This window comes from Platichthys flesus, chromosome 10, assembly GCF_949316205.1.
Source record: "Platichthys flesus chromosome 10, fPlaFle2.1, whole genome shotgun sequence".
In the NCBI taxonomy this organism is placed as follows: Eukaryota; Metazoa; Chordata; class Actinopteri; order Pleuronectiformes; family Pleuronectidae; genus Platichthys; species Platichthys flesus.
The window spans coordinates 4,447,280-4,461,800 of NC_084954.1; the positions used below are offsets into that span (position 1 = coordinate 4,447,280).

Below are 14,521 nucleotides of genomic sequence, written 5' to 3' on the forward strand. Positions count from 1 at the left end.
TGAGATGTGATAAGATGAGACTTTACTGATCCCATGTCAGTGAAGTTCGCAGCAGATGAGGTAGATACGAGAATACTACAATCATACACATTTGACTGTGTAGTGTCAGGATATATGGAAACTGACCAATCAATATATGCTAAATATATCCATGCAAATTCACCATAGTATAGTAAATAGCAGTATATTTGCATATAATCCCTTAATAGTTTAAGGGAAAAAATTATAATAAAAAAGTAAACATGCAAAGAGCAATAATGATAAATATAAAGTGTAAACAGGATTTCATATAGAAAACACCACAGTAGTATAATTTAAACCGTGCATGGATGTGTGACTATATTGACTTTAATAGAAAATGTGCTTGAACGTCTCTAGCGTGTTGATGCAAAAACAAACTCCAACACCCAGATTGCCTTGCAGGGCCTTGCAGAGCTCTGCAGCACTGTGACCACAGTCATCTGGGCGTGGTTTAGTCGGTGAAACAGCTCCAAACCGGTAGTAGGAGTTTTATTCAACCGCTGATATATCTGGTTTTACCACATTTACCGCTTCTCAAGCCTGATGGTGGAGGATTGCAACAGATTAAAATCACAGGTCTGTATTTAAAAAAAAAATCTCCCTTCAAATACGTGTCGTAGTTATTAATCTGCAGATCTGTGCTAGTTTCCCTGTTTGATTCATTCTAGCAGAGGTGACCCAATAGCAGCAGAGCAGCCTCAGCTGAACGTTGCCCTCCTTCCTCTCTGCAGTGCACAGGCTGGAGTCGTGAGGCAGGACGGTGATCGGCCCTCGGATCCTCAGAGAAGCAGCTCGCACAGGGACTCAGGGTTCGGATCTTTGGGGGTCAGACCTGGTTCCCCTGCAGAGATGAACAGAGCTGTGTGGTTCCTGGTCACTGTCTACGTCTCAGTGCCGGTGATTCTCTACCTGTTCCCCTGCATTCTGGGCCACATCATATTTGCTCACTTGTGTAAGTAATGTGTGTTTCCAGTCCAGAGTTTTTTGTTTTTTTCTATGTTATAGCACCACGAGTCAATATTTGTACATTTTAATTTAAAGAAACACAATGTTAAAAGGACCACTGACCCATGAGCAAAGAACCATTAACAGGTTTTGTAATATTATATATATATATATATTACGCTGTAAAGTGTTTTAAATACTGCCAGAATAATCAGTGTTAATGTGCACTGGATTACACAATTGATAACTAAATCAATCGCATGTATTTAAACAGATAACAATAGATCAGATAAAATCATAAATCATTTTCTGTGAATTATCTACCAGCTACAATTAGTTTCTCAGCAGCATGACAAAAAAATAAATGCATGGTTTTGAATATGTTCATTACCGTATTACCAACCTATTTATAACCTCACACAATAATACATGATTTGATATGATAGTATAGTATAGTATGATACAATACAATACAATACAATGTGATATGATAGAATAAGATGTGATACGATACAATACACAATAAGATGGATATTGCGATACTTGATAGGATACAGTACTTTTGGATTAGTGAAATATTTCAAGTCTGTAGATGATTTGATTTTTTTAATTACATTGACATTGATCAAATTTATGCTCATTGCATTGAGTAAAGCATTTTTTAGACTATTCACATAAACATATAGAGCAAAAAGAAGTTCTTACACAATATTTTGTCACAGTAATTTTCTTTCGTTCTGTAAATTAGTAACACAAAATGATCATCGCTCAGTATGACTCCACTGAAAGTGACAAGTGCTGATACCGAACTATTGCAAATGCTGTCGTGCACAATTTGAGACACTAGGATACTTAACGATTATTGATTCTCAAAATGCACAGTATATAAAACCAACACTGACCTTGTGTGCCATTGTGTGCTGCAGTGAGGTTTCCATTCTCGGCGGATCTGGCCCGACCTGAAGATGTTGTGAACCACACGCGCAACTTCTACCTCAACCCAGAGGAGGGGATCTCAGTGGGAGTATGGTGGGTCGTTGGGTTGATTCCCTTTGTGTCCACTCGAGTGTGCGCCAGCTCCTGAAAGTACCAGGAACACGTGCATGTTGAGTACAGGTGGCCCCCCCGAGTGAAGGGGACGGCAATCCACGCATTAGGCAGCACAGGACCACTTGAGAAGCTACTGTATATGTTGAAAGACAAGTGTGTTTGTCCCCGATGCTCAGTCCTTCTCTCTGCTCCCTCTCCATCCAATGCGTCTCACAGGCATACACTCCCTGCCAGCCAATGGGAGGACGCCGTGGGGAAAAGCCCAGAGTGGCACCGGGAGACCCTGGGAGATGGCCGCCCTGTTATTATCTATCTCCATGGAAATGCAGGAACCAGGTGGGATGAGAGTGGCGGTGTAGGAACCCTTGAAATGATCCTAATAGAGTCTAGTGGGTATAACTCGAGCCCCCTGGGTTCAGCCACAGTGCACAATGCACACAAGGATTTGTAGGTTAGAGTCTGAAAGCTGGTTGTTTGTTTGTACTCATTACTCTCTCATGTGATCTGTGCAGGGCGATGAAGCACAGAGTGGCTCTGGTGAAGGTAACGTTTTGATGTTTTACAACTAAATTTCAGCTTTGGTGGTTTTGACGTCAAAGCTTTAAGATTAAAATTAGATTTTTCTATTTGCAGATCTTAAGTGAAGCCGGGTATCACATCTTATCTTTAGACTACAGAGGTAAGATGCTTGTTGTTATTTTTTTTTCATCCTGGAGACATTCAACCTTCTCTAATGCTTCAAAATACACACGCTGTTTTAAGAACGTGATTCTTCAGGACGGGTATTGCTTGTAAATATGATTTTAAGATAATTTCATGTTTCAAAAGTCAGCTACAAAAACAATGCATCACTAAGAGGATGAAGGTTGAAGGCCTCATCTGTAAAACATGGTTAAATACAATGGACTTTCATACTTTCTAAGACTGTGATTGTTGTGGACAGACAAACACAAACACATATATATAGGTATATCTATATCTATAGATATATAGATATAGATATATATATATTTACTTATATTTGTTGGAGAATAGCTCGTAAAATGATATGCTTTGTCATCATTTGGCTCAGTGGAAGTAAAGCATCTCCAATTAAAGTCCCTAGATTTAGATTTTACAAGAATAGAAATGTGAAATTATACAATATAATATAGTATAATGTAATTCATTTATAAGCAGATATAAGGACATTATGAAGGTTTATTCATAATCTATTTGTAAGCAGGTATTACTCTTACTTTAGTGATATATTATTATGATTATCATATTAAAAAATAGTCATTTTTACATTGATAAACACTTAAATCAATGTTTTTATTAAATGTTTATGTGTTTCTTATGAATGCTGAACAGAGGAACTTAAAATCATTGTAAAGCCAAAGTGAACATAACAGATCAGAGTTCACGATGTGCTGTTATTCTAGTGTCAGTCGACCCACAGTGTGTTCTGGCTGCGATCCCAGTGTTGAGGCTGTACGTTGTGTGTTCTCCAGGTTATGGAGACTCCAGCGGGGAACCAAGTGAAGCCGGGATGACCCGTGACGCCCTCTACCTGTACCAGTGGGTAAAGACACAGAACCGAGGGAGTCTGGTCTGTATTTGGGGACACTCGCTCGGCTCCGGGTCAGTTTCAGACACTTTATCCATTAATCATGACACTAGAAGAAATGACTGTGGAAACATTTGATCAAACATCTTTAAAAACATGTTTTCTTTGTTGCTGCAGTGTGGCAACTAATGCAGCGGTGAAACTACAAGAGCAAGGTGAGTTAAAGTCTTTAAAGGGCCCTTCACAATCACAGTATTACTTATTATGATGTAAAGATTATACTTCTTCTTAGGGCTTTGTTAGAGACTGCGTTTGATTGGCCTCCCTCTCCTGGTGGCTTTGCATCTACTGTTAAATAAGTATTTCTTCTTCCTTCTTGTTTTAGGTTCAGATGCCGATGCTTTGATCCTTGAGGGTCCGTTCACGAGAATTGGAGACGTCGTGATCACTCATCCGGTCGCTAAGGTGAGACCAGATCTGCCATTCTACAGGAAAACAGTTTAGAAAACTGACAGATTTTAACCTTTAACATCCACTGTTTGTTGTTTTCTTTAAATTGTACCGTTGTTTCCTCCAGATTAATAAAGTATCCATCTATCTATCTGTCTATCTAGATGTACACGTTCCTTCCCGGGTTCGAGAGCTTGCTGTGGAGCATACTTGAAACTAACGACCTAGTGTTTGCAAATGATCAAAAGCAAGTGTACTCAAATACTCAAATTTCATGATAACATGTTCATAGCTTCCGTGGTGCATGATGGATTTGTTTAACATGGTAAATATGTTTATCCTCCGTCTCTTCCCAGTTTAAAGGTCCTGACCAGTCCTCTTCTTATACTGCACTCAGAGGACGACAACATTGTACCTTATCACATGGGTCAGAAGGTGCTGAGTCATCTCTTTTTAGATCTTCTCCCACTGGGTGTTGTTTCTGCCTCTTCCCTGAACTACTGCACATTTTCTTTTCTGTATGCAGCTGCACCAGATCTCACTACAGACTCAGAAGGAACAAAACACGGATGTTCATGTTGAAATGGTTTCCTACAGCGCACACCTGGGATTCTCCCACAGCAGCATCTACTTAGATCCTAATCTGTCCAACGTGGTTAGGTAGGTTTATTGCTTCATTCACAAAGTTTTCATTCCGTGGTTTCCATCTGTGCTGTATGCCGTATTAATTACCTTCACCAAGGAGGTTATGTTTATATCCCCGTCCTTTTGTATTGAATTTAAAAATGATTTTAATGGTGACTGTTGGGACCTTGGTGGAGGTGTGTGCTCTACTCAGTCATAATTATGTGTTTTAATGTATTATTCCGTCTTATTGTGTTGCAGGGGATTTCTACAGAAGCTGATTCAGTAATGCAGCTCGAGGGAAGTGTGTCTTTTTGTCGTTTTGTTGCTTCTGTGCATCTTTATTTTTTGCGAAAAGTGGAAAAACCTGAAATGAAATTGAAATAAAAGCCCTCGAGATGACATCACACAGAAAGTTTTTTTATTTCAACACTGGGAAGAAATACTGTAGATCACAAATGAAGTAGGTCTGCAGATTAATCTCAAGTTTTACTGATAAGTGAAATAAATCCTGTAAATTTTGTATCAGCAGAAACCTGTAGGAATGACATAAGGAATTCAGTCTAGTCGGCTGTTCTGTGACTGACGTCCAACTGAATTCCTGAAGTGCACCCCCCACATGTCCTGTGAACCAGGAATTTTAAATATGAGCAAGTTTTTGTAAATATTTGACCCTGCTCTTCAGTGACTGCGTGCGTGGAGGGACTGTAACAGACGAGTCTCGATGCAAGTGCCTGGAATGTGTTCAGAAAACTAAACTATAGGTGCAGAGGTGATTTCTGAAACAAGCTCTAGAAAAGCTCAGTGACGTGTGACTGGAAGGTGAAAGGCTCAGAACAACAGATAGTAAACATTACAGCTGCCGCTCCGTTGGGAACCAGCTTCACATTTTCTTCAGAGCTCTGGCTGTTTCCACGATGGCCTCCCGCGGCTCGTTTGGCGCCGGGATCTTCAGGTCGGTCGGCTCGACGCCCCACACCTGGGTCGCGTACTCCGTGATGGTTCTGTCGCTGGAGAACTTGCCCGTGGCTGCGATGTTCCTGATCACCATCTTCGTCCACTCCTTTGGATTCTTTCAGAGAAAGATAAAACATTTAAAATTCATGGCTGCTTCTGTAGCAGGCACTGCAGTCGTTTTTATCAACGAAAGGGGAAAGACAAGATATCAAAAAAAGGAGCAGGACAGACTAACATAAATCCAGAGAAATGTTTGCGACAAGAACTTGATCCACGTCCATCCGAGTGTTTACCTGATAGAGCAGGCTGACCTTCTCTTGACATTCCATATAGTCGTCAAAGTCTGCAAACACTTTGAAACTGGAGCAGGAGACAAAGGGAGAATAAATCTGTCAAATCTGACACTCTGATTTCAGAAACTGTGCAGAAGTGGAGCATCAATCGTTTGAAGATGAAAATCTACCACGAGACAGGAGTGTTGCTCACCGGTCATGTTTGAAGAGCATGTTGGTGAGGTCTTTGAAAAGCTCTGGATTTTCGGGGCAGAAGAATCCACCTGTGATCTGGTCCATCACTTGTTGCAGCTCAGGGTTCCTCTTGTAGTACGTCATCGCGTCATAGCTGAAAAAAGACGAATGAAAGGTAGATTCAATTTTTACTTTATCGTCATTCAGTCAGAATCTAATTCAACTTGCATCCAGCTAAGGAATATCATTTAAAATGCTGTTTCCTGAGTAGATACAAAAGTAAAGTTAAAAAACAATATGACCAGAAGAAGTAAAAGAATAAATAGATAAATATTGTACAATCAGAAAAAACTGAATTAATCAACACATATTGAATAAATAGATAAATAAGCATTAAACATTAAGTACATTGCACATATACATAAACATGTGATGCGAGTGTACCTCAAACATCATAAAAACCTTGTAGCAAGAAGCCCTTACCCCTCTTTGTCCAGCGCAGCCACGTCCTCCACCCTCATGCCGAAGATGAACAGGTTCTCCTCTCCGGCCTCCTCGGCCATCTCCACGTTGGCACCGTCCATGGTGCCGATGGTCAGAGCTCCGTTCAGCATGAACTTCATGTTCCCGGTTCCTGAGGCCTCGGTGCCAGCAGTGGAGATCTGCTGGGACAGATCTGTAGCAGGGATCACTAAGAAAAAACACAGGGCGCCATTAGAACTTAAGAAGAAAATAGAGGTAATTTAATCCTTTTGATTTGAGGAAGATGTGTTTTCTTTCACATATTCATTGATTTTGTAAAGAAAGCTGTGGTGAAGGTGCTGGTGTTGAATTGAGTCTTCTGCGTGGTACCTTTCTCTGCGAGCGACACCCTGTAGTTCTCCAGGTAGATGACCTTCAGCTTGTTTCCCACCAGGGGGTCGTTGTTCACCACGTTGGCCACTGAGGTGATCAGCTTGATGATTAGTTTGGCCATGTGATACCCTGGAGCCGCCTGTAGAGAGCGACAGAGGACAACTTACTGTTGGAACAGTTCTACTCTTTTCTTTGTCTTTTCTCTGTGATTGGTTGTTTGATATGTTTGCTCTGGCAGAGCTGTTACCTTTCCACCGATGATCACCGTTCTTGGCACAAAAAGAGCTTTGGGGCTTTTTCTGATGCCTTAGAAACAAAACACAGGGAACAAACTCATCATGAGAGAAAAAACTAAATACTGCACCTGCACTGAGGTCTCTGAAGTTAGGAGGTTACATAGACTGTAAATAAAGTTTCTGTCATTTGAGGTTTTTTTTAATTACTTCTTTAATGCTTTAAAATTGGGGATGAAACATGATGATGGACAGCTGAGTCTGACTCATGATTGGTCGAGCCCATGACCTCGATACAGAGGCTCCACCCCCAGAGTACGACTCAGCTCGGACTCTGGCTCCAAATACACAAGATTCGTATCGTGGGACTAAGTTGAAACGCATCTTAATTTACAGTTCATGGATTTTCATGATGATCCTTATAAAACAGTTTCCTAGTGGAGGGTCTGGCAGATCATCATTAGCAACACAGCCACTTATACTCTGCAGGTGAAGGAGGATCTGCAGCCTATATCTCAGAAAAGTCAAGGTCTCAAGCTTTTCCCAGCCTGATGACTACACTGGATTGACGTTTGTTTTTGCGTACGTGCAGCGCCAGGCGGGTGGGGACTCTTCCACACCCGGACACGTCAGACTGTGTCATGTCACCTCTCACTGCATCAGAATCAGGCCCATGACGAGTTCACTTACGGTTGTACATGGCGATGATGTGCAGGCAGTTGAGGAGCTGCCGCTTGTACTCGTGGATTCTCTTCACGTGCACGTCGAACATGGAGGACGGGTTGATTTTCACCCTGTACTCTTTCTCCAGGTACTGAGCGAATTTCACCTTGTTGTCCTGTGAGGAAAAAAATCATAAAACACATGACGATGGAGATCATTCCCTGAGGTTGGAGTTGCTGAGTCAGAGGTGGCAGCCTGTCTGGACAGGTGCACGAGTGTGAAGCAGTAAAATGTGATCAGGAAAAGAACAAATTGAACAGACTTCAATGTCTCTGCCTGCTCTGACATGCAGAGGAAATAAACACGTCAGAGTATTTCACTACTCTCTGGGTCATGGCGCAACAGGACAGTTAGAACAAACTGTGCATGTAAGGCAAGAGACACCAGTCAGCTGTGTATTATGAGTTCTGGGACAAATAATATGCTATGGGAGGCTAAATCTGTGCAAATTTCAGGTAAACTACATAATGTCAGATAAAATCTATAAGCTGCCTCAGTAGAGAACAAAAACACAAACTCTGGAACAGCAGAGGCAGTTGCACGAATTTGGACAAGTTGTGACATCCTCTGTTCTCAGGAGAAAAGGACAAAGGAACCTCAGTGAGACAGAAGTGAGGACAGAAGTGCATGTCACAGAATCATAGGAGGGTTTGACACATTCTGCAGGAAGCGTTTAGTTTATATATTAGTATATAATAACACAAACACTTGAATGTATTGGAATGTAAATGTTTTGGAATGAAAGTTAAGTCGGAATATTATCCCCTACGATAAGTGCTTCAAAAACTGAACTTAAGTACGATACTCGAGAGAATGTACTTGATTCCCCCCCCCCCCCCCCCCCCCGCTCTGGACTCGTACCTGTTTCACTTTGGAGACGTCGCGGATGAAGGCAGCGTCGTCCACAAAGTCCTTGAGTCTCTGCAGCTGACTGAGGTCCTTCACATAATCCTCCCCGACGACCTGAAACGGACAGCGAGCAAAACAAACTGACTCATATACATTTTAAACCACAGGCTGCAAGAGATTTAAGGGACGAGGCTCTGCCAAGAATCGATACAGGCGACAGCTGGGGGGATATCTCGCCGAGGACGCCGGGTCTTAACCGGCAAACTGTCTCTTGGCACTCGGCCATTTATCATCTGTTGCTGTGGATGTTTCTACAAACCTCAGCGATGAGCTCGGCCAGTCCAGGGTTGCAGAGCAGCAGCCAGCGTCTGGGAGTGATGCCGTTGGTTTTGTTCTGGAACTTGTCGGGCTCCATTTCACTGAAATCACGAAACCTGCAGAAAATGAGAAATGTTAGAGACAACAGTTGGTGTAGCAGGAGCAAAAGGAGAGCTCTGGATCAAGTGGTTCATTGAGAACCGGATGTGTTATAGAGCTGCAGGAAGCTCACACTTGAGTCTTGATGATGTTGGAGTGTATCTCAGCGACTCCGTTGACGGCGTGTGAGCCCACGATGCACAGGTGAGCCATGTTCACCCTCTTGCAGCCGTCTTCCTCAATCAGAGACATCTTCCTCAGTTTGTCCACGTCTTTCGGATACAGAGTTGCGATTCTCTGCAGACGCCAAGAAAAAGACCTCAGACCTCAGGCGATGCTTACATTATTGACGAGGTCAGTCGACAGCAGGCCTTGTTATCTTCTTTTTGATGATTGCAAACGTTAAGAATCTTTTCATCAGTTTGTGATTACATCTAGTTTCACGGTTTCAAAGACAACATTTGAAAATGAGGCAGTGGCTGACAGCTAAAGTTCAAATCAGCTTTATGTGGTGTCAGGATCCATCTTCCTCTTCCTCGAGTTTTACATTTCTTTTAACTACAAACACGTCTCTCTGTCTGTGAGGGGGGTACGTACATCGAGGTGGGCCTGGTTGATCTGGTAGATGATCTGCAGGTGTCTGGGCAGCAGCGTCTCCAGCAGCTGCACGGGCCATCGCTCCAGAGCCTCGGGGAGGACCGTGTGGTTGGTGTAGGCGAAGGTGCGCCTGGTCAGATCCCAGGCCTGCAGAGCCGGGCGGAGTTAAATGTTTTCAATGAGTCAAAAATCGTAATCCTTCAATTGTTTGGCATGTATATGATTTCTTGATTTACAGCAGGAAATACAAATTAAAATGAAAAATCTGCAGAATCTGACTCGGACCCACCGTGTCCCAGTCAATCTTCTCGATGTCCACGAAGATCCTCATCAGCTCGGGGATGGCCATGGCTGGATGGGTGTCATTCAGCTGCACGGCGACCTGGAGCAATATATAAAAGTACAAACGTTAAAAGGTCAAAACAGTTAAGTCTAGTAAAATAAAATACAAATATTAACACTAAAACTTTAGTAAAACGTAAAATTATAAATCACAAAATAAAAGAGAAATAAAAGGAGGGTTTTTAATTTATGTATAAAAATATCTCTGGAATGTTAAATATCATGAGCATTGTTTTGATTCTTCTATGATGACCACAGTGAAATTATTAGTATTATTAAAGGTCCAGCTGTGAAAGCCTGTCAGGGTAAACATGAGAGTGTGTTTAATATAAATCTTTGTATTATATCCTCAGAGCTTCTCTCTAAGCAGGGATTTCTCTGCATGTTACATTTGCTGGCAAATAATACATTTTTACAAAGTAGTGCAAACATTGCAGGATTATTCATGGTGATTATCTCTTCAGCTCTTCTCTCAGATTTTGGCTCCGCTTCACTTATCTCTCGACTGCAAACATTACAAGTTGGAGGCTCCTCCACTGTAAGAAAACTGTAACGACCATGTTGAAAGTTAAGAAGTGAAATGAAGTAGGATGACTCACTTCCACTGAAGCAGACACCTCTTCAGGGGAAACTTACCTTGTCGGGGAAGCTGTGGAAGGACGTGCGAGCGGGCGTTCCTTTCTTCGTGGTCTTGAAGCGGCGGATGATGTCTTGTAGCGTCGCGGCCACCACAAAATATTCCTGCTTCAGACGAAGTTCTTTTCCTTCAAAGAACTGAAACAAACAGATGAGACCCCAGAGATGTTAAAGACTTTGATCTCAGTACAACAGAAGTAGGTTGTTGTGTCCAAAACCACAGAAAAACAAATACATGCCCTGAAAACAAACGTTGGACTCACATTGTCGTTGGGGTAAAGCACACGGGAGATGTTCTCTGCCAGATTTCTGTCCAGCACCGCCTCGATGTAATCTCCAACATTGACTGCAGACAATTCAAAACATTTGAGTCACACTGATAACACAGCATGTATATAGTATATATGAAAGTACTCGTGATTTAAAGTAAAATCTAAACTCTGCAGGAGAAATTACTGCATTTGAGCGATTTGGCAACAGGTGACTTGTTACAGTTGTTGCAGCGGTTTCCGTCTTTCTTGCAAAAGTTTCTGTTGAAATCTGTTTTGCAAGAAACGTTTGTTTATTTTAAGAAATGTGAAACCGTCGTCCGGACTCACAGTCTCTCAGGTTGAAGTCGTTGGGGGCGCGAGCGGACCAAAGCCTCATGGTGTTCACCGTGTTGTTCATGTAGCCGGGGATGGGCGTGTCGTACGGCATCGCCAGGACCACCTGCACGGAGAACAGTGGAAAACATCTGAGTCGGCTGCTCAGTGAAGTTGGATATCTTGGGAAGACTGAGATAAAAAAAATGTATATACCTCCGCCAATGAGGTTATATTTTCAACCTCTGAACTTTTGTCTGTTGGATACACAAACTACACATGAAACCTGGTGGAAGGACGCAGTATGGGTCGGGAAGAAACTTGTAAATTTAGGTGTGGATCCAAATCAGGGGGCAGATTTGTTTCCACTTTCTTTAACATTGAGATCGGGCATTTTTTATTATTTACCCAAGTTTCCCAGGGAATTATCAATAGATCTTGTTGAATAAAATCATTGCAATATGATGCCGCTTGATTTTCAGGGGACTGTTAGGCCTTGTATGTATTGTGCTGAGTGCCACCAACATATTAGCATCATTACCTGAGTGTCGACCCACTTGGAGCCATCTTTGGTGTCCTCCACATGACCATAGAAGTGAACCGGCAGCATGTACTCAGGACGCGCCTTCTCCCAGGGGTTGCCATGTCTCAGCCAATCATCGGCCTCCTCCACCTACGTTAAAATCAGTCGGGGGGGCAAAGACCAAAAGCTTTAATGTGACCCCGATGGTGACGTTGAGGCAGAAAAGGTTGAGCAACACTGATCCTGGTCAGTGTTCAGAGGTGCATGTTTACACTGAGGGTCTGAACTGCAAATAAGCAGCAGAAATCAAAAGGGCAAAGGCCTTTAGTTTTGGAGTCCGCTTATCGCAGGACTGTTTATTTTGTTATGTTTTTTTAAAAACCGACCTCCGTCAGATTCTAACAGGAGCTGGCACCACTTCAGGGGCACTTAAGAGACCAGAGGGAACTCACAGTTAATGATTGGCCTGTGATGTAGTCTGACACAATTCATGTTCACACTTTCCTATGACTCCCTACAGCAAGAACACAGGTCAAGAGGAGAAGCCTGGATTTCAAAGTAAAAGATAAGAACAGATTTATGAACTCCTCAGTCTCAAGCTTACCATTTCCCGGGAAAATAAAGTTCTGAGATTGTATTTTGAAAGCTAAATACAGCTGATCGAATTCTGTAGAAATAGAACCGTGTAGAAAACAAGCGTACCTGCCAGCCGTCCCTTATCTTCTGGTTAAAGATTCCATATTCGTATCGAATGCCGTAACCGTACGCGGCCAGACCCAAGGTGGCCATGGAGTCCAAGAAACACGCTGTAGTGCAGGACAGACATTCACAATCACACATAAAATGTAAATCTAAACTTCATAGTGTTTAATCGATAAACTAAATGTCAGTTAATGGAGATGGAAGTTCACTGTTGCAACATTTCTGGTGGTGGCCAGTTGCTTCACATGTTCATTGAGTTCACAGAGGTAATTAGAGGTAACTGCTAAAATAATAATGGGGTATGGTTGTGACTGACATCGAAATGTTTTCTATCTTCTTTTGCAACTTCCTCTTCCTCTTCCTCTTCCTTCATGCTGCCTTTTACCTGCCAGTCTCCCCAGACCTCCGTTCCCGAGACCGGCGTCCTCCTCCATCTCCTCCAGCTCCTCCATGTCCAGGCCGAGCTGCAGCAGAGACGGCAAATTGAAAAAAAATATCAGAAACACCTCAATGATTATTATATTTCAACATGTAGGGGAAGTGTTTGAGGTTGTTGAAGCCTCTGCTGGGTGTGAGTTTCAGTCTGACCTGGTAGATTGCTTCATCGCAGGCGTTCTGCAGCCCCAGGTTGATCATGGTGTTCTGCAGCGTCCTGCCCATGTAGAACTCCAGAGACAGATAATACACCCTCTGCACGGAGAGAAACAAAAGACCGCCTGAAGAAAACAGATATTTATCTACAGCTATAATACATGTATCTGCTTCGGTTGATTATGTCAAGAAGGGGCAGAAATGTGCAGCAAACACACAACACACAAACAACTTTTTCCTGCACAAACTAGCTGCGTACACATGATGCAATGACCCACGAATACTAGGGCTGTTTCAACAGTCTTATGCAACGGGGGGAAAAAACATTGCACACAACCTACTTCCCATTAAAAAGGTAAATGTGACACACTAGTAAACTTGACGGGTAGAACAGGCCTGTCTGCATCTGACAAACCGTGCAGAGAGAATAGAGAGATAGAGCTGAGCAATAAAACAATACAAAGGTATATGTTATTCTTCATCACTAGTCACTAGTATTAAATCCAAATACCTCAAGTGTTTTCTGCTCAGAAAGAGGGATTTAAAACCAAAACTTCAGAAATTAGTATTTAAACTTAAAACAAATCAAAATGTGACATTTATCGTGATAATTATCGACATCTGCAGGTGTAATGTTCCATATATTTAACCTTACATGTGTAATACAAAGTGTTACAACCTGTGGAGCGTGTTGTTCCTGTAAAGTTGTTTAGTTTAGACACTGGGTTTTGTTTTTATTTTTACCTTTGGATCTGCCTCATAATAAAACTGCTGCGTCCGGATCCATCTCCCCACCAGGTGGTCCCTCACGGTGTGGGCCAGGGCAAAGTAGTAGTCCCTGGGGTTGGCTATGTTCCTGTCTTTGACCAGGGTGAAGTGCAGGTGTCGGTTGAAGCCCTTCTTCAGCTCGGCCACGTTCTCCACCCCCACGATGCCCCTGATGCTGATCTGCTTGCGCTTCTCCTGGTCGGTGAGCGGGGTCGCCATGCTGGGGAGCCCGGTGTGGGGTGTTCCCTGGTCGAGCTGGAGCTGACTGCCCTGTCTGGAGGTGAAGTTCACCGGGAACACGGAGGTGCTTGTCCCCGCAGCAGTCCCCGCCCTGTGCCGCCTGTCATTGGTGAGGACAGGGGGGAGAGGCGGCTCCCTGCAAGGCCTCCGCTGAGCTGCAGGAAGTCAACACAAACACCAGTGTGTGCAAACTGGTACATTTGTGTGAAATATGCAAACCCAGTGTTGTACAGTGTGTACTGACTGGGAGGTAGATTGAGCTGCATCTAGTGTCTCATCCCCACCTGGTGGCAGCAGCCTCACAACGGGGGGGGGGGGGGGGGGGGGGGGTCTGAAGGAATGAATCAGCAAAATAGAGAGAAAGAGAGAGAGAGAGAGAGAGAGAGAGAGAGACTCCA

General features: G+C 43.0%; 2 protein-coding genes across 2 annotated transcripts; one reads left to right on the forward strand and one right to left on the reverse strand.

Annotated features, from left to right (window-relative positions):
• Window positions 1-461: 461 nt before the first annotated feature.
• On the forward strand, window positions 462-5,041 carry LOC133962229 (lysophosphatidylserine lipase ABHD12-like). Its single transcript, XM_062397751.1, has 13 exons — window positions 462-597; window positions 753-973; window positions 1,893-1,995; window positions 2,233-2,352; window positions 2,529-2,559; window positions 2,650-2,695; window positions 3,510-3,639; window positions 3,743-3,780; window positions 3,951-4,030; window positions 4,180-4,262; window positions 4,372-4,450; window positions 4,542-4,675; window positions 4,901-5,041. Exons 2-13 carry the CDS (start codon window positions 871-873, stop codon window positions 4,926-4,928), a joined length of 975 nt encoding a protein of 324 aa, XP_062253735.1. The 5' UTR covers window positions 462-597; window positions 753-870; the 3' UTR covers window positions 4,929-5,041.
• Window positions 5,042-5,043: 2 nt separating this feature from the next.
• pygl (phosphorylase, glycogen, liver) lies at window positions 5,044-14,189 on the reverse strand. The gene is made up of 20 exons (XM_062397750.1): window positions 13,860-14,189; window positions 13,113-13,214; window positions 12,910-12,988; window positions 12,525-12,628; window positions 11,841-11,972; window positions 11,315-11,426; window positions 10,979-11,061; window positions 10,716-10,853; window positions 10,027-10,119; window positions 9,738-9,884; window positions 9,274-9,437; window positions 9,043-9,157; window positions 8,736-8,837; window positions 7,842-7,989; window positions 7,166-7,224; window positions 6,916-7,057; window positions 6,547-6,754; window positions 6,083-6,217; window positions 5,890-5,956; window positions 5,044-5,711 (listed from the first exon to the last, which is right to left on the reverse strand). The coding sequence occupies exons 1-20, from the start codon at window positions 14,100-14,102 to the stop codon at window positions 5,523-5,525; spliced, it is 2,562 nt and encodes an 853-aa protein (XP_062253734.1). The 5' UTR covers window positions 14,103-14,189; the 3' UTR covers window positions 5,044-5,522.
• Window positions 14,190-14,521: the final 332 nt, after the last annotated feature.